Source organism: Gopherus flavomarginatus, chromosome 11 (assembly GCF_025201925.1).
Source record: "Gopherus flavomarginatus isolate rGopFla2 chromosome 11, rGopFla2.mat.asm, whole genome shotgun sequence".
NCBI classification, from domain to species: Eukaryota; Metazoa; Chordata; order Testudines; family Testudinidae; genus Gopherus; species Gopherus flavomarginatus.
In genome coordinates, this window is record NC_066627.1 from 51942907 (window position 1) to 51968142 (window position 25236).

General features: G+C 44.2%; 1 protein-coding gene across 1 annotated transcript in view; it reads right to left on the bottom strand.

Moving 5' to 3' along the window:
- Positions 1 to 24884, bottom strand: part of CTNNBL1 (catenin beta like 1) — a 99285-nt gene extending 74401 nt beyond the window's left edge. The window contains exons 1-4 of the mRNA XM_050917728.1: positions 24778 to 24884; positions 10156 to 10344; positions 7779 to 7885; positions 2323 to 2464 (exon numbers count right to left, since the gene is read on the bottom strand). Coding sequence (XP_050773685.1) covers positions 2323 to 2464; positions 7779 to 7885; positions 10156 to 10344; positions 24778 to 24807 — 468 coding nt within the window. The 5' untranslated portion in view covers positions 24808 to 24884. The remainder of the gene's footprint in view (positions 1 to 2322; positions 2465 to 7778; positions 7886 to 10155; positions 10345 to 24777) is intronic.
- Positions 24885 to 25236: the final 352 nt, after the last annotated feature.

A 25236-nucleotide genomic window follows, 5' to 3' on the forward strand; every position in this document is an offset into this window, starting at 1 on the left:
TTTCTCCCAGGTTTACAGCTCACAGGCCAAATTTCTGCCCCCAAACTAACTGACAAACAAGTTTTAACTCCTTTACCACAAAAAAAAGGGGAGGGGGAGAAGCTAGCAGTGTAAATACTGACAGGCCCTTAACAAGTGATCCCAAGACATCTTTTTATGGCTGAAAGGACAAGACAAGCTGTGTTCCCATATGCTCCAGCTCTTAAGGTCACCATGAACCAGACCTCTGATCCCAGTCAAAATCCCCATAGTTTATGTTTTCCCTGAGAATGACAAATTCAAGATAACCTTTCAGTGCTCTGCACATTGTACACAAAAAGCCTGAGGTCTCTGGTGAAGGTATAAAATATTAAATCATGATGTCCATGAAACTGGTTATGCATGGTAGGCATTTCCAGCTGTACAACAGTAAATTGTTAACAACCTTATACTTGAGAATAATTTCTATTACAGATCGCAGATAAGACAGCAGCGGTGTTGGCTATTTTGCAGAGATCAGCATTCTAGCAGACCAAGGTTATGTTAGATGCAAGTTAAAATAGTCAACCCTGTAAATAGCGCTCTCTGATGAAAACTGCACTGTAATGAGATTTTAAAAATATGTTTTTATAATACCATCACTATATCTATTTGCAAAGATTGTATCATTTTTTAAAAAAATACAGTGCCTTAAATGCAAGAAAAAAATTGCTAAAAGAGAAAAATGACATCCTTAAATCAAACAATAATAAATATTTAGCATTTTTACAGCACTTTTAACCTGGAAATCTCAAAGGGCCTAAGAAAAGTGTCAGGCATTATCATCTGCTTTTTCACAAATGGAAAAAAGGAGGCGGAGAGATTGCAAGTGACTTGCCCAAAGTCATACAGCGAGCCACTGGAAGAAACCCCTGGTCTCATTTCCCAATCCAGTGCCCTAACCTTGGACCAGGCCGCCTCATGAATTCACTAATGCTGGTTCAAACACAGTACATGCAGCCTCCCTCTGGAATGGAAGAAGGGGAAGCTGTTACATGATTTTAAGTTAGGTTAAACTAGTCTTTGCCTCTCATGCATATCACTGGTAAGCCAAATATCTTGTGTCAATCTGCTCCTAAGCTGAAGGTTAGATGTCCTGGCAACAAAAGGGAATAGTGCAGTTATGGTGCTTCTGTTCAGGACAGACAAACCACTAGTACACAGCAGACATGGGCCAAAACTGAGGTTCCCTGGTAGAACCTTTGGGGAACAAGGACTGGAATAAATAGCATGAATGGATGCATACTAGCATTCAGGTGCCAAATCCTCAGCAGCATTTGTAAAGGAAAGTGCACTGCATGCTTGTCTGTGATTAGCCCTCCACTTTACGTGAGTGCCCAAACAAAACCTTTAAAAATGAAATTAAGGCTAATTCCTCAAATGAGATGACGTGTACATTAACAGCTCGGAAGGGGAAAATAAGGACACTGAAATGTTCAGGAGAGAGAGTAGCTGAGTAAAGAAGGGTTTCAGGTGAAAAAAAGACGATGCAAATTTAAAGCGGTGGAAGGGAAGAGAAAAAAATATCTAGCAGTTGTGACAAAGTTCCTCCTTTACCTTGGTGGGTCCTGCGCTTATTGGCAGATTTGCTCACCTCAGTGATCTTCCTCTCTGGTGGAACCCACAGTCTGGGTCAACTCCTCCTGTGTCTGATCAGGAGTTGCGAGGTTTGGGGGGAACCCAGGCCTGCCCTCTACTCCGGGTTCCAGCCCAGGGCCCTGTGGATTGCAGCTGTCTAGAGTGCCTCCTGCAACAGCTGCATGACAGCTACACTCCCTGGGCTACTTCCCCATGGCCTCCTCCAAACACCTTCTTTATCCTCACCACAGGACCTTCCTCCTGATGTCTGATAATGCTTGATTGTCTGATAATTCCTCAATCCTCCAGCAGCACACCCTCTCACTCTCAGCTTCTTGTGCCTCTTGCTCCCAGCTCCTCACACGCACTTCCTCTCCTCTGGCTCCTTCCCGCCTGACTGGAGTGAGCTTTTTTAACCCAGGTGCCCTGACTAGCCTGCCTTGATTGGCTGCAGGTGTTCTAATCAATGTAGCTATCTCCATTGCCTTCTAGAAAGATCTTAATTTGCCCCAGGTGCCTTGATTAACCTGGAGCAACTGCCATTTGGTTACCATGGTACTAGGGATCTGTTTAGCCTGGGGCTAACATACCTGTTCCTCAGTACTTTACTGTAGCCATCTGGCCTTGCCCCATTACACAGTCTGTGTGAAAATGGAGCACAAGAGATTGCGGAGGTGCCTGCAGAAAGCCTTACCCCTGGGAGACGTGTTCTAACACTAAAAGGATATCTGTATTATCATGTCCAAGCAGCCCTAGGAGAGACTGCACAGCGTTCAGCTCCACCAGCAGGTGGTAAAGATTAGGCATGGTCGCAATCACATGCATTTCCTGAATGATGTCATTTAAATCCAGTTCAGACTCCATGAACCTGTGGACAGAAGCAGGGCAAAATTGGTCAGTGGGAATATAAGTGCATCAGCTATTCTCACAGTAGAACACAGGCCTTCCCAACACTGAGAACAAAGCAGCCACACAACCCACCAACCAAGGCTCATTCATCCAGGCATCACAGTGCCCCAGTATTTCCAATTCCTCGCCCCCAGAGTTTCCTACAGGAGGTTTGGGAGCTTCAGGGGTGAAAGTAACTGAACGGACTTACTGATACGCTGGAGTCCTGAGTGGTGGCGTGACCTCAACCAGAAGAGGTGTGGTCTTTAAAGATTGCAGAGGCAGCTGGGAGCTCTGAGGCTGTGGGGCAAAATAAAGGGCCCGGCGCTCCCAGCAGCGGCAGGAGCACCGGGCCTTTTAAATCCCAGCCCGATCCCAGCTGCTGGGCTCCGGTGAGGATTTAAGGGCCCAGAGGCTCCGGCCGCTGTGGGGAGCCCCAGGTCCTTTAAATCACCGCTGGGGAAGCCGGTCCAGTCCAGCACGGCGTACAAGCTCTTGCCGGTACACTGTACCGGACCATACCAGCTTACTTTCACCTCTGGGGAGCTCCCAGGTGGAGCTCTTAACTACAGCACAGCATTCCTGTGAAATCTAAGTTGTGCAGAGGAGATGTGCCCCTGGGCAGGGAGTTAGCATTTTGTTTACAAACAGAGGCAAGGTGATTAAGGCCATGTCTACATCTAAAATTTTGCAGCGCTGGTTGTTACAGCTGTATTAGTACAGCTGTATAGGGCCAGCGCTGCAGAGTGGCCACACTTACAGCAACCAGCGCTGCAAGTGGTGTTAGATGTGGCCACACTGCAGCGCTGTTGGGCGGCTTCAAGGGGTTTTGGGGAAGGCGAGAGCAAACCGGGGAAGGAGACCAGCTTCGCCGCGGTTTGCTCTCGCGTTCCGCGAACCACCCTGCAAACCGCAGGGAAGGAGACCTGCTTGCACGGGGGTTCGGCGAACGCGAGAGCAAACCGGGGAAGGAGACCAGCTTCGCCGCGGTTTGCTCTCGCGTTCCGCGAACCACCCTGCAAACCGCAGGGAAGGAGACCTGCTTGCTCGGGGGTTCGGCGAACGCGAGAGCAAACCGGGGAAGGAGACTAGCTTCGCCGCGGTTTGCTCTCGCGTTCCCCGAACAAGCAGGTCTCCTTCCCTGCGGTTTGCAGGGTGGTTCGCGGAACGCGAGAGCAAACCGCGGCGAAGCTGGTCTCCTTTCCCGGTTTGCTCTCGCCTTCCCGGAACCACCCAGCAAACCTCAGGGAAGGAGACCTGCTTGCTCGGGGTTCGCGGAACGCGAGAGCAAACCGCGGCGAAGCTGGTCTCCTTTCCCGGTTTGCTCTCGCCTTCCCGGAACCACCCAGCAAACCTCAGGGAAGGAGACCTGCTTGCTCGGGGTTCGCGGAACGCGAGAGCAAACCGCGGCGAAGCTGGTCTCCTTCCCCGGTTTGCTCTCGCCTTCCCGGAACCACCCAGCAAACCTCAGGGAAGGAGAGCTGCTTGCTCGGGGTTCCGGGAACGCGAGAGCAAGCCGGGGAAGGAGACCAGCTTGATTACCAGAGGCTTCCTCAGGTATGCTGGGATACCTGCTTATTCCACGGAGGTCAAGAAAAGCGCTGGTAAGTGACTATACTTGATTACCAGCGCTGGATCACCAGCGCTGGATCCTCTACACCCGAGACAAAATGGGAGTACGGCCAGCGCTGCAAACAGGGAGTTGCAGCGCTGGTGGTGCCCTGCAGATGTGTACACCTCCTAAGTTGCAGCGCTGTAACTCCCTCACCAGCGCTGCAACTTTCTGATGTAGACAAGCCCTAAGATAAGAAAGGGCTGGTGATTAAATGAAAGGTATGGAAGTTTAGCTTGTAAAAGAGGAATCCCTCAGTGGAGGGGGGAGAAGGAGGAGGGGTTGTTTTAGAGAGAACAGGGGATTCAGAAAAAATACAGGTTTCAGAGGGGTAGCTGTGTTATTCTGCATCAGCAAAAACAATGAGGAGTCCTTGTGGCACCTTAGAGACTAACACATTTATTTGGGCATAAGGTTTCGTGGGCTAAACACCACTTCATCAGATGCATGGAGTGGAACATACAGTAGGCAGGTATACATGAAAAGATGGGAGTTGCTTTATCAAGTGGGGGGTCAGTGCTAATGAGACAATTCAATTAAAGTGGAAGTGGGCTATTCTCAGCAATAGAATACAGCAAAGCACTGAGCCTAGGTTATATTCAGAAAAGGAGGTCTAATATTTATTAAATCCTCTTTTTTTTTTTTTTACATAGGAATCAGATACAGTGCTCCTATCAGCTAATTTCTAAGTTAATATCTGCAAAAAAAAAACAAAACAAAAAAAAATAACCTAGCGTTTTCAGGTGCCTAAGTAGCCCTTGGAGTCACAGTTAAAGTTGCCTCCTGGCCACCAAATATGAAATAGCGCCCCTGCTATTCTGCTCACATCATCACCAAGTCAGTCACTGGATTCAGAACTCACTGCAAAGAGTTTGTCCCTCATTTTGTCATATCACTGCATATGGGCCCCGAAAGCATTTTATGATGTAGCATTCCTGCCCTCTCTAATTTATGTATATCAGTTTAAAAGAATAAGTGTGCAGGCTAGTTCCTGAATAGAGAATTCTTCTGCTGACTCATCTTAATGTTAACGTGTGTGGGTTATATTAGCTCCATAAAGCGTACAAGAGGACTTGGGTGTCTGTCTGAGACAGGGAGAATAGGAGCAGGGGCAGAGACCTAGCTCCAGCCACCTTAGGAGAAAACAGGCAGAAAGTTTACTTTAATTTAAGTTAAATAAAGGCAATTCCCAGAAAACGGGTACGTTTGAATCAGATCCAGCATCCCTGTACTGGTGTGAGGAAAGGGGTGGGGATATCACTTGTTACATTGAACTTCTCGCCTCTTGCTTCAGATTCAGAAAGAAGGGTTTTGTAAACTGGCCTTGCTGAACCGAGTCTTTTCTTCTCACTTTAAGCAAGCTCTGACCTTCAGAAGGGATTGTCTTGGGGTATTAGACTCCCAGACGTGTGACTCATCAGTCAGGAGAAAGGGTCAAGCTAGAGGGCAAACACATAGTACCAAGTACCAACACTGCCTGTTAAAACTAGAACTCAAGACTTGCAAAAGGGACATGGATTCAGCCTGACATATCACAGAATATTTCTTTTGCTTCACACTATCAGAACTCCCTCCCCGCTTAATGCAGCAGAGCACATATCAGCAGGGCCTGCAAAGTTCAGGACTGGGAGAAAAGCAGCAAAAACTAATGAGTAGTGACTGTAGCCACAGACACACAAAGATTTCAATCCAAGAGCCTTGGACTAACTGTGGGAGGGAGCTCCCTGTGTTCAAACAACTGCAGTTCTGAGAACAAATACTTCATAGGAAGAGTCAGATTATCAACAGATTTGAACCACTCATTTTGCTCAGCGTAGAGTCTTTTGAAAGTTCCCATGTTGTGAAGCAGGATTCCCTTCACATAAACACTTGGTAGTACAGTTACATGATTTGGCTGTGCTGAGCGTATCATTTAGGATATACCCTTAAATTCATGGTCATCCCTTCACCTTCTGAAATGCCTGGCACCTATATTTATTAGGTAAACAGAGCCCTCTTTAGACTTTGGGGCTGGCAAGGTTAGAAATCATGGAAAGGAAGGAGCATCAAAGTGTGGAGAAACTGAGGGGAAAGTACTAACAATGAGGAGAGATCGGTGAAAAAAAAAAGGGGACAACAAAGAAAGGCCAAATTCAAAAAGGAAAGAAAAAAGTGCTTTGAAGAGAAAGTTTTAGACGGACAGTAGAAATGGGTGAAGAATTATAGGATGGGAGCTGAACATACTGAGAGGTACAAGACATTAGTATAGACAGGAAAGTGAAGAAGTGGGAGAGAGCAACAAATGAAACAGTACGTGTTACAGGAAGTCTGCCTGAGAGCTTTCTGTAAAACTCTGATAATGGCGGTCTGGACATTCTAGCCCAAGTCCATCTGACTTTCCAGGCAACAGACAACAAGATCATCTGCTCCTAGGGGACCAGCTGGGCACTCAGCACTTTTGAAAACTAGGTCTTTATTGGGGTGTTTAAAAAAGACCTTGCAAGCCTTACTTTAAGTCCCTTTTTTTTAAATCTTTGCCCAAAAATAGAATACAAACTAGAATTTAAAAACAGCAGATTTTAAATAATCTAAGGTATTATTAGTAACATAGCAAGGAATTTAATATATTTTTAAATAAAATTCAACCTGTCCTCCTCTTATTCACAGCATAGCCACTACCAGCACGAGTCTCCGCAATTCCAATTTTTAAATTAAAAATGTTGATTTCTGTGACGCTGCACTCTATATGATTTTATGAAAATATGCTTATGAGTGTAAATATAATGTAACTGGATTATGCTTCATGGAAAAGGTCTCTTGTAAGGTATCATTACAAACCTTATAATCCACTGAGTGTGATCATCCTATTTGTATGAATGTTTCATTCTTGTATCTGAAACTAGAAATATGAAATATAACTCTGAGGGCCTATCGTAATTATGCAAAGCGTGGGCCATTAAAGGCGGTTTGGAATCTTGATGGCTCCCATTAACCAGGACAATTGTTTTCTTACTGTATTAGGCATAGACTTGCATGTTCTATTTTATTTTGCTTGGTAATTCACGTTATTCTGTCTGCTATTACTTGGAGTTACTTAAATCCTACTTTCTGTATTTAATAATATCACTTTTTACTTATTAATTAACCCAGACTATGTATTAATACCGGGGGGGGGGGGGAGGGGGAAACAGCCGTGCATGTCTCTCTACCAGTGTTATAGAGGGTGAACAATTTATGAGTTTACCCCGTATAAGCTTTATACAGGGAAAGCGAATTTATTTGGGGTTTGGATCCCATTGGGAGCCGGGCATCTGAGAGTTAAAGACAGGAACACTTCTTAAGCTGGTTTCAGTTAAGCCTACAGCTGTTAGGGGACGTGGTTCAGACCTGGGTCTGGGTTTGCAGCAGGCTAGCGGGTCTGGCTCAAACCAGGCAGGGCACTGAAGCTCCAAGCTGCCAGGGCAGGAAAACAGGAGCAGGAGTAGTCTTGGTACATCAGTTGGCAGCTGCCAAGGGGGTTTCTGTGATCCAGCCCGTCACATTTCAAACACAACTTACAGGTCATACCTGGCAATAACTGTCTTTAATCACATGATCTTTCACACAACTGAACCTGCCTCTCTGATGAAGAGATTAACTTTGGGCTCAAGCAAGGAGGGAAGGCACACAGTGAGTGAGATAGACGGACTGCACATGACCTTACTTTTCTGGATTATCTGGGAACTTGATCCGCAGCTCTTGGTTTTTGTAAGACCTCTTCTCAAAAGTGAGAATCATCTTCTTCACCGAACTTTCATCCAGAGGCTCATCCTAGCCAAACAAAACAAATATTGCTTAGCTTTCAGAGATGGACGCAACATCAACCTGGCAATAAGTAAGAGTAACCAACAAACTGAGTGAGTCCTGGCTACACCTGTGATATAATAGTAACCAGGAGCAAATGGCAATCAGAGAAGGAAGCTCCCCAAAAGTCTCACTGCAGAAGGCTGACATAGCCCTAGCGTGAGCTACATTTTCAGATTAAGCAAGTCCAGTTAGAAAAAAATGTTTCCATGAGACCTACGGAGACTGTCTGCATAAACAAGGGCATCTACTCAGTAAATAGAAAAGCTATTTAATGGCACTGACATGAACTAAGCTACCAATCAGGGGACTTAGATTCTAAAGGGATTTTTAAATTCTAACATCTTGGGCTATGGGAAAAACAGAATGCTTGGATGATATTCTTGTTGCTAGAGACTGGGAACTTGCACACTACATGATTCCCAAGATTCTAGCCAATCAACAGGGCTTTTGCTTGATCCATTCATCCTCCAACTCAAACACTAAGGAAATCCCGCATTATCTGTCTCACCATCAACCACAGCAGCAGTAGCAATAGCTCAACATCAGAAAGTAGAGGGAGATTTCAGAGATGAACGTTAGAAATGCTGCACACAAAGGACAATGATATTTTACAAACCCACATGATTCCACTGTGGCAAATGTCACTTGTTTTTCATCAAACATGACACAGTTACTTCCTGATGTCTATCTCCTGGATTTATAGCAACCCGTTTGTTAGATTTATACAATTATCTTTTCCCTGCCCCTTAACAGAAGGGCCAGTCCTGCACTGGGTCTCTGTCTCCAAGACCTGAAATCATTTACCCTTGATAGCTGTGTGACAGAGACGGCAATATCCTGCAAAATCCTTGAAAGACCTTTATTAAGTTTATGTATTACTGCGGGCTGTGATTGTATGTAACCTCTCTAGTGGGGAGACATAAGAACCGGGAGTATGGACTTTTGGGACAATAGGGGTTAAGTGGATTTCCAGAGGAATACCTAGTTAATGCAAATTCCCCAACTTCAGTTATGCCTTTTGAAGTTACCGAGTATCTATTACAAAAGTCCAAGATCAAAGGCCCAAGCTGTATAAAGAAAGGATTGAACTTCTCAGCCTTTGTTCTGGTTCTAAGGCAGGTGAACTTGTAGCCATGGGGAAAACCCAGCTGTGGGTTTGGAAGGACTAAAACCTACTGAAGCCCTAGGATGGAGTTGGTGTAATTAATCTCTGGTAAGATTTTTAGCATGTCTGTACGAACTTACATTGGTTTTTACCTGTTTCTCAGTAATGTTTTTACCTTAAGATTAAACATGCAGTGTGACAACTTACACCTGTGAGCAATACACTGGTCATTGCCTTCAGAGAGAAAGCACAGTGCAGGAGCCAGTTGCCAAGGATATCACAGTGCAATACTGGGAACTGTGCAGCATTAAAACTTCAGATCAAAAGGGAATGAGGCCCAGGTGAGGTGACAGCTAGGAGCCAGAAGCCTTTAAGTGAGTGCCCTTGGTGAAAGCAGGTGCAGTTGCCCTGAAACTGTGCCAAGCTGCTACCCTAATCCTGTGGCCAAGTCCTTCCCCCTACAGAAGGTGGTTTGCTTCTTTGCTGCTGCAGAGCTAGCAAGAGAGGAAGGGTGGGTGAAGCTATGAGGCTGAGAGTACCTATGAAACTAATGGCTTTAGAAAATTAATAAGAACCCAGAAGCTACTTCTAGTCACAAATTTTAGAAGTAGACTCAAGTAGTTTACCCCTAAAACAGAGATTTTATATTTTGAAAGTTTTTTCCAAGCCTTCTTAGGATCTTTTGTTCATTATTTCAGAAGCCCCTTTTTAAAATGAGTGTATTCCCGGAAGGGTTAGAAATGGAAACAGTAGCCCCATGATGTTCCGAGCCCCAGGAATTAAAAATGACCAGTTAGTTTCAGCATCCAAGCAGACTGAAATGTAAATCTTAGGTAAATGATTGTGTCATTCATTTTCATATTTTCCATTCTTAAAGTGGTTAAGAAAACAGTCTCCTTTTTTCCTCCAAATATTTGTACTGCAGAGTAGGCTGATAGGTAGGTACAATTAGGACTGTCAATAGGATGTATGGTATTGAAAGTGTCTTCCTTAAAGGGGGGATAGTTTTGGGCCCAGACAACTTTAAAGCACCCATATTTTTCTCATTAAATTTATGGAAAAGGCTCTGATTTGAATAGAGGCAACTACATCTCAGGCAGCCCATCCCCACAGAACACTGGAGATTTACCTCCTCTTCTTCCTCTTCTCCCTCCTTGTCAACCATCTGAAGAAGTTTTTTTTTCTCATCATCAGTTTCTTCCAGTGCAGCAGCTTCTTCTTCTCGGTGGCGACTGCGCTCCCGTGCACTGGCTTGTTTCCGCCGTGCTTTGATATCCTCATCTTCATCATCACGGGGCCTTTTTGTCCCTCTGTTGGGCTGAGGTAAGAGAAAGAAGAGGAAATGAAGCGAGTGAGCCAAGAACTTTTGCCTCCCTTTATCTCAGAGCCCCAGAGACAAAGCTTAATTTATTTTAAGCACAGCTAATTAGATTTGCTTACAATACTTTTACCAACTTTGAAAATTGAAATAGAGATTACTTTAGTGATGTTTAATATCATATAAATAGATGACTAGTACCAGCAAGAGCTGTGTCAACCTTCTTCCCTACATTGGCTCATGAACATCCATTAGGACATCACATCCTTATCATGCAAAACCCCTGGAACTTCACATCCAAGCAGGATTTAGTGACCAAGCTGACTAGGGAATGGTTCTGTGAAATGGATAAATTTTCACTTGGCTCACAAGTGATACAAGTCCTTGGTTCCCAACTCTCAGATGACCCCAGGGTCTAGAGGTGAATTCACTGAATTTCCAATACTGCACCCTCGTCTTCTGACTCACCTCGGTGAAGACTGAATTCTGAATTATTTTCCGCACTCAAAATCCTCTTGGGTTGGATGCCCAATTAATGCAGAATCAGGCTCATCATTTGCACATCCAGGGCAGTATTAGGCCTGTATACTGCAGTTCAGCAGCGGCAGGACATGGGAACTACACGAGCACAGTATGTTTGATTGCAACTGCCTGTTATTTTCACCCGCCGTTCCCATTCACTAGGCAAAATTAAAGTGGACCCACAGAGGAAAAAAAGGGCATAGCACTTTTTCTTCTTTAAGGTGGACAGAAAAAGCCTGAAAGTTCTTGGGTTGGGATTTTAAGGAAAAAAAAATTTTACTTCCCCCCTTAAGAGATAGGAAGATTAAGTCCTGTCTCCTCTGCCTTTTGCTGGAAGGAAAGGGATATGGAATGAGAGCTCTCAGCCCTAAATTGAAGGGCAGCAGCTGATTCTTTCACAAAAATCTTTTCTGCCAACTGTTTAACAGGTGTCTATGTAAACTAGGTATTAATTTAAAGAAAAATAACTAAAAATTCCTCTCCTTTGCCAGCTGCTCAGGTTTTGGTTCCTTGATATTTGTGATACGATAACCCTACTAGTCTATCTTTCTCCCATAGTTTTCCACCTAACTTTCTATTGTACAAAGCAGATCTTTTTTCTGAAAAATCCTCTTTGGCCTTCTTAAGAGATCAAAAACACAACTCTCTCCTTTGCTGTTCCTTTGTCTACAATCTCAAAATCACAGCTCACTTCCACAAAGGTAGCAGCTACTGTTTCAATGCAATCAGGACTATTCCTGACTTTGAGGATGGAGAATTGTAAATAAATTGAAAAAAAAAAAATCTTTTGAGAAGAAAAAGTGGAAGTGTCACTCTCTTGCCAGGTCCCATAAGAGCACAGGCTTCCAAGTGGGAATTTGCAGCTCCACAGCATGTTGGGAACCATAGCCCCCAGGAGGCACTAATTCTTTCAGGCTCATAAGACAAGACCTGCTGTGATTTTGATTAAAATGCGTATACTACTGCAGACCAGCTACAACACTGTCTCAGTGCAAAATCCAAAGAGCATTTCATTTATTTTCAGAGATTCTGTAGAGTTTAAGGGACCATCACATCATCTAGTCTGATCTCTTGTATATATCACGGGCCGTTCCATTTCACCCACACACCCATGACTTTAGTTAGCCTAAGCATTTCAGTCCACAGGAGACCAAACTATTGTGTCCACTGGCAGAGAACACGAGAGTCCATGGTGCTACCAATGGCCAAGGCCCAATGACAGGAAATTGTTTAGCTGAGATACCCACAGGATCCTAGCAGGCAAACCACACTCACTGCTGCAGATGAAGGCAAAAAAAACCCCTAAAACAAACCAACATCCCAGCCAATGTGATATTAGTTGGAAGGGAAGGGGATGTTCCCCATCCCAAATCTGGCAACCAGTTTGACTCTGAACATATACAACATCCAGCTTCCCATCTCCAACTGTGGCTAATCTTTGATGCCTCAGAGGAAGGCAAAACCCCAGAATGCATCTGGCCAACTGTGCATCTGAGGACGGAATAGGTGAGGGGATCCTTCCTGATCCCTGCAGGTGAATGGGATGAAATGAAGCATGAGATTTGAGTATAGTCACTGTCCTAACGTAGTGCTGAAAATGTTAGGAGCACATTAAGGGACAATGCATGCAATCCTGTTCTTCCCAAGGCCCTGAAGGATAGGGATAAACAGGGGAATTCGTAGGATCCAAGGCCAGAAGGGACCTCCATGACCATCAAGCCCAGACACACACACGGGCCACAGAATTTCTCCCAAGAGCTGGATTGAAACATACCTTTTAGAAAGGTAACTAATTTCACCCTAAAGACTCCAAGCAATGGTGAGTCCACCACCTCTCCGATAAGCTGCTCCAATATTTAGTTTCCCTCACTACTACTTTTTTTAATTAAATCAAAGACAGGTAACTGAAAACTTGGCTGTACACATTATGCAAAAGAGACTGGAAGTTGTGACCATGTGCAAAGTGCAAATGGAACAGCAGGCACAACACAGTTTTTTAATGGACATAAAAGCAGCATAGTTAGGGGCACTGTGCTGTTGAAGGTGCCATCTTTAGGAGGAGACTTACAATTAAGGTCCTGTGCGCATATCATTATGAGAAATGGCTTGGCACTTCTGGTAAGAATATGAGTCCTAAGCCTTGGTCTCTTGCCAGATTCATTTAAACTTGGTTAACTATATTCTGTCTGCCTACATTTTCCCTCCTGCTTCAACTGGATATAGTACGCTTCTTTGCTTCTTATCCCAAGACAGTAGCATCTGTCTTGTGCAGTTCTACTGCACACTCTTAAGCACCTGCTGAGGTCCATTGCAGAAATGGCAATATTTCAGTGCCTGGTGCAGTAATGTATGTATACACTGTAAAACACTTCAGGATCCTTCGGACTGAAAAATGCTATTTATTTCTAAAAAGTGTGCTCCTTACATGCCTTCTGGGCACATTAACAACTTAGAACACCCCATAGGTCAACTTTGAAACGATGTATTGTTTGCAGCAGCCAGCAATTTAAACACTCCCCCACCAATTAGCAGCACTTTTGTCTAAAACAAAAATAAAAATGTTCTTTCAGTTAACACCCTCTCAGGGAAGAGTATTGGTAAACACATATGCCTTCCCTGCTGCCCTGAAAGGCAGACCATGCTCCTGTTCCACAAACAGCGATTTCCAGAGACAAGGATGTTCTACTGACTCCAGCCTGCTGCTGCCCACAGTTCAAACCCAAAAACTATCAGGAGAAATGGCTCAAGTCGTCCCAAACATTTCTCTAAAATGATTTCCATTGGAAACATAGAACTGAATTAGTGCTACAAAAGCCAATAAAGAGTTAAAGAAAAATCCAGCATTTTCCTTGGATGTTCCCTGTGTATCCAGACACTTTCCAACCTAGACTCCAGGTTCTCATTTCTCTCTCCTTATTTTTTAAATTAAAAAGCAATGAGACCGTAGCTGTAATGAAGGGCAAATGGGCTGTCGGATGCAAACTAATGTACCATAGTAAGAGGCTACATCACCAGAACGAATTCTAAATTAAAACTGCACCATGAAACCAACTCCAGTTCCTCTAAGCATGCAATCTAGATCATCAGCATTTACAAGCTGTTTCGACCTCAATTACACTATCTTTTTTCGGGAGGAGGGGGTGTTCTCTAATATGCAGTAACAGAGTTATTATGATAAATTATGAAAATGCCTGGAGTGTAATTATTAATGCCACCAACACATTTGCAACAGAATGTAATTGAATTCTCAGACAAACTTTGTTAAGCAGGAGTTAAGGTTTAAAGGATCATAAAAAATAAAGGAAAGAAAACCTTACAAGAACATTGCATTTATCAAACAAGCATAATGAATAACCAAATAAATCCAGGTTAAGATAACATGCCTGGATTTCTGTTCATTTAAAAGTATAAAGAGAGAGTTAAGGTATCCAAACAACCTTAATTCTGCCCCCATAGCACACACTCAACAGCATCTTAAAAGTTTCTCTCAAAATTATGTGGCTTTTTAAAAGCATTTTTAAATGCTTATGGCAGAATGTGTGGGAGGCAGCAGAGCACTTCACACCAGTCTTATACAACACAGGGTAGTGAGCCTTGGGGGTGCCAGAAAGCCTGTAAATAACGTATGTTTTGAAGAGCCTACAACATTTCCATATGCCCAGTTCCAGCTGTGCTCATTTTCATAGTTCTACCCTGTGATGTCAACTACTCAAGAAACACCTTCTAATTCTAACACAGGGAACTACAGGAGAACTTAAGTATGCAACAATATGGAAATGATTTACTATTTATGTTGCTGTAGTGCCTTGGGGCTTCAATCAAGTGACAGCCCCGTTGCGCCAGGCATTGTACAAATATGCAGTAAATGACATTTCCTGTCCCAGAGAGCTAATAATCTAAAATTAAGTTGACAAGGTAGGTGAAGTAATTTCTTTAATTGGACCAACTTCTGTGGGTGGGAAAGACAGGCTTTCGAGCTTATGCAGAGCTCTTCTTCAGGTCTGGGACACGTACTCCGAGAGTCACAATTAAATACAAGGCAGAACAGACTGTTTAGCATAAGACGTTAATACGTATTTCAAGGGGCACGCCGAGGGCATTTCCCAGACCTGAAGAAGAGCTCTGTATAAGCTTGAAAGTTTGTGTCTCCTACCAACAGAAGTTGGTCCAATAAAAGACATTGCCTCAACCACCTGGCCTCTCTAATATCCTGGGACTGACAAGGCTACAACACCACTGCATAAAATGAGATTATACTTTACATTTACAGATAACTAGATAGATACAGAAATTTGTTTTTTTAATCTAAAAATCATACATTTGTATTTAAAACTTAAAATCAGATTTTGTAAATACATTTTTCTTCTTCAGGAAGAACCATCTGACTCTACTGGGTAGTAGGGTGCAATTTATATTCACAAAATTCTGTCAAATGCAAAAAGTAAACAAACTGATGGGAAAAACAAAGACTTTCTCTCTACTCTCTTTCAGCTATAGTTATTTTAGGTGTAATTTGCTACACTAGTAGAAAATTAAAAATGACCAAATGTAAAGTTTTAAGATAATGCATCCTGGAATTGGAATTTTTTGTTCTCACATGTGGATTTAAGGGCTTGCCTGCATGAGGAGTTTTTCCACAACAGCTGTTCCTGCTTAACCTTGTGTATGGACACTCTTATTCTGTAAAAAGCAACAGAGTGTCCTGTGGCACCTTTAAGACTAACAGACGTATTGGAGCATAAGCTTTTGTGGGTGAATATCCACTTCGTCACCCACAAAAGCTTATGCTCCAATACGTCTGTTAGTCTTAAAGGTGCCACAGGACTCTCTGCTGCTTTTTCCAGATCCAGACGAACACAGCTACCCCCTGATACTCTTATTCTGGAATAAGCACATCTACCCATGGAGTTAGTCAGGAATAGTTAATCTGCTTTAAATTTACATCCTACCTCTTTCCAGATTAACCCTCATGTGTCGACAAGTCCTAACGCAAGATCTGTCCTTGGATCCAGTATCAAAAGAGAAAGAGCTCTGCCTATGGGTTGAGGTGGTGAAGCTCAGTGGTTTGAGCATTGGCCTGCTAAACCCAGGGTTGTGAGCTCAATCCCTTGAGGGGGCCACTGAGGGATCAGGGGCAAAAATTTGCCTGGGGATTGGTCCTGCTTTGAGCAGGGGGCTGGACTAGATGACGCCCTGAAGTCCCTTCTATCAAAAAAGATGTGCCCTAAATCAATGAATAATCATACTAGGGGGCACCTGCCTTACCTTGCCCTGGCGCAGGGAATTATTTATCACTAACAAAATGGTGTATCCCACAGAAATCTGGGAACACATTCTGAGCCCTGACTGCTTCCTCAATGAATCAGGAAGATTTAAAGAAACCTGGCTAACTTACTTATTTTAATAATACAGAGATACCTGCTTTGCCTGATGCAGAGGCACAGTAACTTTGTCACTCTGGAGCTCAGAAATCATGTATTAAAGACATCTGAAAGGAACCTTCTTTAGGGATCGAGCTCCCTTTGTGAGCAAAACTCAGCCACTTGCAACCAGCTCGAAAGAGCCATCAAGAAAAACTATCCATTAGTTGTCAATTTAGAATGACTTCTGAAAACGAGTCCCAAAACTCCAGCCATCTCTTTCCAAGAACCTCTTAATCCTGTTTGTAACACCTGTGTTAAACCAGACACTCTTCACCTCACTTCTCATTGCCATAACTCAAAAGATGAGCAAGTTTAGGTAATGTGAAATCTAAATATTAAAAAAAAAAAATCACAACTAAACAACCAAGTATAAGAAAAATTCATAAATACTTCCCCAGAGCTGTGAGTCACACAAGCCAGCAAATACATAGGGAAGGGAACCTGTGCACTTCAGCCACATGGATGCAGTTTAAGTCTTAATTCTCCTTTAACTCCTTTCCTCTCCCCTTTCCTGCACTGGGTGCAAAAGGCATAAAAGGCAGCTTGCTACTGCTTAAGGGGCACAAAAAGGAAAAAGTTGTGAAGTCATAAAAATCTGAAGATTTCCTGCCCCCCCCCCGCAGACTGACACTGGCCAGCAAGAGCAGAAAAAAATTAAGGTGATGACTCCTGGTAAATATTTGCATGGAAAGGGGATAAAAATTGATCATACACATCCAGTAAGTCCTGCAGTTGTCTGCCTTTGTTTCATGCTGGGGAATGATTCAGAGATGAATGAAGATATACCAGTTACTGAAAGACTATACCACAAACAGCTGCCAAAAACTAGAGGGCCAGCCTTTAACAGACACCACAATCTTGCCATAAGAAACCCATCTCTACCATCAAGATCAAGTTAATAACCAAGGCACATATGCACAGACAGTGGCAGAAAATGCACTGGCAAGAACAGGTTTAAAGGAACTTGTAGCATTGCTAAGACCCATCCACATAGTCAGCTGCACAATTCCCAATACTTTTCCATCTTGCATGATATCAAAGCCTGAAAGAACAACACCCCCCTTTGTGCTCAGCAGAGCAACCTGAAAGTTCCCAAAGAATGACCCCTCGCAATATGAGATCCGAACTGTCCCCCAAAATAATTAAATTCAAATATGCTATTCTGAAACTCTGCTGACTCTCTCATCAAAAGTTGGGTCATTCAGCTTAAGACCAGAAGCCAGTGGTCAGTTCAGTCCTCGGCCTCTCTTCTCAGGGTAGGTCTATTGCAATTAGATACACATGGCTGGCCAATGCCAGCTGATTCAGGCTAAGGGGTTATTCAATTGCGATGTAGACATTTGGGCTCAGACTGGAGCTCAGGCTCTGGGACTCTACAAGGTGGGAAGGTCCCAGAGATTGGGCTGCAGCCCAAGCCCACACGTCTACACCACAACTAAACAGCCCCTTAGCCCTGAGCCTGATTCAGCTTGCACAGGCCATGCATGGATTTTTAACTGCAGTATAGCTATACCTTGAGACTGCAAAATGGAAGCCTGTTACAGTGGTTTTTGTAAGACATAGATACAATCGTTAGCCATGCATATGAGAACCAGCAACTCACTTCACATAGGCAAGCAGGTCATAAGACAGGATGGGAAGTGATGCTTATTTCAGCTTTGTATTATTTTGCTCTGGTTTGTTTTTCCCGGGTCTTTTACAAGCTTTCCAGTCTACAGGAGGAGAGGGAGACTGCACATGGAAAGGCAGAGTTCAGGGTCAGGTTTCAAGTTCATTATCTTAGCTTCAAGGCATTCATTCCTGCTGAACTGGGCAATGATGAACCTTGCAAGCACTTCAAACAGCATACGATGGCAGGTGCTATGGACAGGGCCGGTTTCAGGGTTTTTGCTGCCCAAAGTGGCGGAAAAAAAAAAAAAGTCGCGGTCGTGATCGGCGGCAGCTCCAGCGTGCCGCTTTCTTCTCCGAGAGGGACCAAGGGACCTGCCGCTGAATTGCTGCCGAAGAGCCCGACGTGCCGCCTCTTCCCCTTGGCTGCCCCAAGCACCTGCTTACTGAGCTGGTGCCTGGAGCCAGCCCTGGCTACAGACTACTACTTTAACCAGAGAGAATGACCAGAGTTGAAGTTACTGGGAACAGCTTATCAGTTGCAGGAGATGCACCAGGTTAATAAGGTTGTAAATATTCACCAAGTCCACTGCTTCTCAAGCTGCACTAATTGTCTTCAGCTTCACCTGCATTTATTACCCAGCAAATGTATGGTAAGTTATCTGTACACCATCAGGCACCTGCACTAATTGAGACAGATCCCACTGTGAGCCAAGCTTAGCAAATTTAACAAGACCTACAGTTTAAGAACATAACCCCAGCCAGTGCAGCCAAGCTTTACATTGATCCCTGCCTTCACTACTTCCTTTAATGTCACAAACGCAGTCTATCTAAAACCAAAGCAGTTTGTAATTTCTACATACAGCAGTGAAATCCGCATCTGAGCAGGATTAAAAACATCTCCCCTTCTCCTCTCCAGAGATAACTGAAAGAGATGTCTGGAAATAACTGGAGATGGCTCTGCCCCCTTAATTAACACTGTAATTGGAAACCAGACACAGAGGGTATGGGCATAGCATTTCTGGGCAAAACAGCAGCAATATTTAATCATCGGTTTAGACCATCTGCAACTATTTTGCAGAAGCACACAAAATTTATGGATTCCTGATCTCTGTATAAACAGCCAGGTGCTGGAGTCAGTTTAATTGTATTCTCTGCTGCAAGAAATTCCTTTTTCCATTTTGACCAGCACTTGGTGCAGAATTGGAGGCATAGTGTCTGAAATCTTCCATGCCAAATTTGGCACTAAGGGAGCACAGCTGCTTGATTAAGTAGGGACACATATTAACCGTTCAGAGAGGAGAAATCTGAAACAATATAAGGAAAGCAATTAAGGTTTGTGATGGGGAAAGCAGAGAAGACCAAGGGACTTTGCAGAAAGGCCACAATGGCACAGGATTTTAATTATGTGGCTTTTTGTCTGGTAGAGAAAAAGTGCAGATACCCTCAATAATCATGCGCTAGGAGGCACCTCTGGAGCAGGGATTATCCAACATGATCAAGATGGTTTAACCCACTAAAAACTTAAGAATGGCCGTACCAGGTCAGACCAAAGTTCCATCTAGCCCAGCATCCTGTCTTCCAACAGTGGCCAAAGCCAGGTGCCCCAGAGGGAAGGAACAGAACAGGTAATCAAGTGATACATTTCTTGTCACCCATTCCCAGTTTCTGGCAAACAGAGGCTAGGAACACCATTCAAGCCTATCCTGGCTAACAGCCATTGATGGACCTATCCTCCATGAATTTTTCTAGTTCTTTTTTGAACTCTGTTATAGTCTTGGCCTTCACAACATCCTCTGGCAAGAAGTTCCACAGGTTGACTGAGGGTTGTGTGAAAAAAATACTCTCTTTTTTTTCTTTTAAACCTGCTACCTATTAATTTCATTTTGGTGACCCCTAGTTCTTGTGTTATGAGAAAGAGTAAATAACGCTTCCTTATTTGCTTTCTCCACACCAATCATGATTTTATAGACCTCTATCATATCCCCCCTTAGTCGTCTCTTCTCCAAGCTGAAAAGTCCTAGGCTTATTAATCTCTCCTCAAATGGCAGCCGTTCCATACCACTAATCATTTTTGTTGCCCTTTTCTGAACATTTTCCAAGTCCAATTTAACTTTGAGACCAAAACTGCATGCAGCATTCAAGATGTGGTTGTACCATGGATTTATATAGAGGCAACATGATATTGTCTGTCTTATAGTCTATCCCTTTCTTAATGATTCCCAACATTCTGTTCACTTTTGGGACTGCCGCGGTACATTGAGTGGATGTTTTCAATGAACTATCTACAATGACTCCAAGATCTCTTTCTTGAGTGGTGTCAGCTAATTTAGACCCCATCGTTTTATACATGTAGTTGGGATTATGTTTTCCAATGTGTATTATTTTGCATTTATCAACACTAAATTTCATCTGCCATTTTGTTGCCCAGTTACCCAGTTTTGAGAGATCCTTTTGTAGTTCTTCACAGTCTGCCTGGAACGTAACTATCTTGAGTAGTTTTGTATCATCTGCAAATTTTGCCACCTCACTGTTTACCGTTTTTCCAGATCATTTATGAATCTGTTGACTAGGACTGGGCCCAGTACAGACCCCTGGGGGACACCACTATTTACCTCTCTCCATTCTGAGAACTGACCATTTATTCCTACCCTTTGTTTCTTATCTTTTAACCAGTTGCTGATCCATGAGAGGACCTTCCCTCTTATCCCATGACAGCTCACTTTGCTTAAGAGCCTTTGGTGAGGGACCTTGCCAAAGACTTTCTGAAAATCTAAATACAAGATATCCACTGGATCCCTCTTGTTCACATGCTTGTTGATCCTCTCAAAGAATTCTATGTTTCGACTACCAGTCCAATAACGGAAGCATCCCTCCCTTAACCCCCAACCCAGGTTTGACTGAAAGCTGCAGGATATAATAATTTCATTTTTTTAAAAAAGTATCCACAAGTAGAGAATAGGTTGCTGGCAAGACCAGCAGCCAAACCCATGAGAACTGAGAGGAAGAGAGGATTTCTTCATACCCTGCCTCCCAACAATCCTTCAAAAATTATCCATAGCCCTGTAGTAGAAAGACCATTTCCCTGGGAAATAGGAATTCAAAAGGTTTAGAGAAATCAGAGATGATATCCAATATTTCAAGTAGATGTGAGCAAGCCCTCCCTGCCAGAGTGGAATAGAATCAAACAGGGACTTATCTTTCATTTTGAAACAAGAAAAACGTGAGGAATAAATCGTCCTTTCCAGAAGAGCTGCTGAAATAAGCGAACTGAATGAAATACAGTGCAACTTTGTATTTTAAAACATCTTACATACAAACTGTGCCACAAAATACTTAGAAATAAATAACAGAGCCTGAGAAAAATGAGAAAGTAGAAACCCGTGAAAAATGAATGTTTTCACTTGGGATTGGAAATTGGATGGAAAGTTGGTAAAATGGAGAGATACAAGAGCAATAGAGGGAAAGGGTCTCATATCAACAGCAGTAAGATTAGTACTGTCAGTCAGTAGATAGATGGCTGGATGGATAGGAAGGGGAAGATCGGAGACACAGGAAGAGCAAGTCCACAAAGAGTTTTAGAAAGGAAAGATGTGCTGAACTTGATCTGAAGAAACCGGACCCCCATGGAGCTGTCAGAGGACGAGGTCACATTTTGTTGACTATGCGAGAAGGTAAGCAGCACTCTGCAGCTTCGATGCCAGAGTGAGCTGAAGACACAGAGGAGGAATTAGCACAGCAGGATCCCTTCCACATCCTTCCAGAATAACTCACTCATGTGGAAAAGACAACACAGAAACTACCTAAAGTCAATGGAACTTTTTCCTCTCCACCTCAAAGTAATGGTACTTCAGAAATTTAAACACACCCTAACTAATGGCAGGTTTCAGAGTAGCAGCTGTGTTAGTCTGTATCCGCAAAAAGAACAGGAGTACTTGTGGCACCTAGAGACTAACAAATGTATTTGAGCATAAGCTTTCGTGGACTAGAACCCACTTCATCAGATGCATAGAATGGAACACACAGAAAGAAGATATGTATACAAAGAGAATATGAAAAGGTGGGAGTAGCCATGCCATCTGTAAGAGGCCAATCAATTGAGATGAGCTATCATCAGCCAGAGAAAGAAAAAAAACCGTTGAAGTGATGATCTAATTGAATCTATTTCCCCATGTTAAAATATCTTCACACCTTCTACGGGTCATCTCAATTATCATTTCAAAGGTTTTTATTCTCACTCCGGCTGATGATAGCTCATCTCAATTGATTGGCCTCTTACAGTTGGCATGGCTACTCCCACCTTTTCATGATCTCTGCATGTATAAATATCTTGTGTGTTCCATTCTATGCATCCGATGAAGTGGGTTTTAGCCCACAAAAGCTTATGCTCAAATACATTTGTTAGTCTCCAAGGTGCCACAAGTACTCCTGTTCTTTCTCCTAACTAATAGGCAGACTGTGTCACAGACAATAAACAAAGCATATTCACAAGTGCTCTCTCCCCTAGAGGGAGATATCCCAAGGTTATAACAAATCCCACTTCCAGACAGTTCTAAGGACTGCAGAAATAATCTACCTGAACATCTTTTAAATTGGAGTTTTATACTTACGTATATGTTAGCTAATACATTAAAGTGTCTTTTGGTTTCATACTGTACTGAACTATAAGGCAAAGAACTAGCTTGCTCAAGAATGAATCTCCAAGTCCTCAGTAGCATAAGAGGGATCCCAATATTATAAATCACCATATAAGGTCTCATTCAGTTGCCCACAGGACAGTATTCCAGGCTCACTATGGTCAGGGGAAATAAGAGGTTTGCTACATCTGACTAGAAAAAGTTTAAACATTCTCTGATAAGGCTATCATGGTTGTAGGCCAACAAGAGAACAAACTTCATGAAATAATACACACTACTCAAGAGGAGGGAAACTGGATTTAAAAGGATCCGGATAAAATACACTCAAAAGTGACTTGTGCAACATAAAGTGACTTGTGCTGAAAGTAATGAAGACAGCTGTGAAATGAGTATAGGCTCTATTCAGGAAAAGGATTTAGGACAACTGTGAACAATAACTTAAAGCCACTTTTTCAACAGTTAAGAAAGTAAGAACAATTGGAGATGTGAACAGAGTACCAATGTGTTGCAGTGGTCACCCAACCTACTGAGTAAAGCTTGAGGCACCATATTTCAGGAATTAGAAGATACCCACAGGAAAGCAGCATCGGATGCCAGGGACAACAGACACAATATTAGGAAATTTTATTCATATTTGTTGGAAGAGAGATTAGACACCTCCACACATCCACTTCTAAAGTTGAGGGCTATGAGAAGGTAGATGAACACTATTCAAGAGGATAATATAGTAGACTAAGAACCAAAAGGTCACAAACTATACATAAGAAAAGACCTGATGCCAAGGTTAAATAAATAAATGGAGATATCCTGTCTCCCAGAACTGGAAGGGACCTTGAAAGGTCATTAAGTCCAGCCCCCTGCCTTCCCTAGGAGGACCAAGTACTGATTTTGCCCCTGATCCCTAAGTGGACCCCTCAAGGATTGAACTCACAACCCTGGGTTTAGCAGGCCAATGCTCAAACCACTGAGCTATCCCTCCCTCCTAATGAGGGAAATTTTATTACTAAGAATAGTCAGGAGGATTATCAGATTAAGACTTAAAAAACAGGTATTGCCTGTGTCACAAACTGCACCACAACATTTTAGAAATCTAATGTTCTTTTCACCAGTAATGTTGACATTTACTTTTTGCATTTCATTCAGCTGGAATAACAAAAATAGACTTGTCAGTTTCACTTTCCTGCTACAATATTTGAGGAGAAACACTACAGAAAAAAAATTTAGATTGTTTTTAATCACAATCTATTTCAAAAAAGTGTGAAGACATTGATATTGATCTTGTAAGTTTTCTGCCTAAAGTGACCTAACAGTCAGTTAATGTGTGGAACAGCCTAAGGGCACAGACAGACACTGCCCTATGGGGACACACAAATAAACATTAGACAGTAATAGAAAGACATACAGGACATATGACAATGACAGGCAGGTGGAAAGATTTCCATAGGTCCCATGGTCTCCTTTCTTCCCAAGGCATTACAAACTCTATATATGGGGCGGAAAGGTCAATTTGTGGATCCAAGAACTTCATTAGTTTGCCACTACCAACGGGAATGTCTCTTAAGGACTGACTATTGGCCCTCCCTGGACAGCCGGCAAGATAAGTCGCAATTTAAGACAAATTGGTGGCAAAGATTTTTACATTGCTTTCTGCTGAAAACAAAGATAATTTTGCTTGGGGAACAAGCCAAAAGCACACGCCACCCTCGAACGTTCTATGAGAAACCTTCATTACCAAACCCCTCCGTTCATTTCCAACAGTTGCCCTTGACAGCTCTTCATTAGGTCAGTGTTCGGCCAAAGTCGCAGGCACTGGATAGCCGGCCTGTTGAGCCGGTGCCCGGCGGGGTGGCCCCAAATGCAGGGCAGTTACACACGTGAGCGTTGCCCGCCGCTGTAGGCCGCCGGTTCTCACGCTTGGCGAGGCCACGGGCCACGTGCGGGCACCACGACGCGCCCGGCGAGTCACTTTGCTAACTCCGAGCCGGTGTCGCTGCAGGGAGTCTCCTGCCGGCGGCCCCCCGGCCCTGCGAGCCCCATGGCACACGGGGAGAACCGGGGCCTAGGCGGGGCGGGGGGGGGATCTCGGGTTCTCCAGCCGCTGGAGCAGTCCCACTCTCACCCCCCGCCCGCGGGGATCTCACACCCCGGCCCCGCCGCACAGGCGCGGCACTCGGGGGGGAGGGCCAGGCGCTGTGCCCCCCAGGAGGGGGAAGGAGCCGGCCCCGCCCCCGGCCGCCCCTCACCTGGTAGCTGAGCAGCTCACCCACGTCCATGACCCTCGCGCAGCGGCCCCCTCCAAATGTCGCAAAACCCGAGGGATGGACAACACGCTGCCGTAAAGCGCCGCGCAAAAAAAGCGGCTCCTCCCCGGGGCGAGCAGGAGCCGCGCTGCCGCAAAGCGCGACGGGGGGAGGGGCGCCACACTGCTGTGAATCTTGCTGGAGCGCGAGTCACGTGCCCTCAAACGCAATACTTCCGGAGCCGCGTGGGGGGGCGGGATCGGCGGGCGGTAGAGGGGGCGGGGCCGTGCTGGGCAGGTGGGGCACTGGGGCGGGGCCGTGCTGGGTGGGAGGGGGCACTAGGGCGGGGCGGTGCTGGGCGGAGGGGGCAGGTGGGGCACTGGGGCGGGGCTGTGCTGGGCGGGAGGGGGCACTAGGGCGGGGCGGTGCTGGGCGGAGGGGGCGGGAGGGGCACTGGGGCGG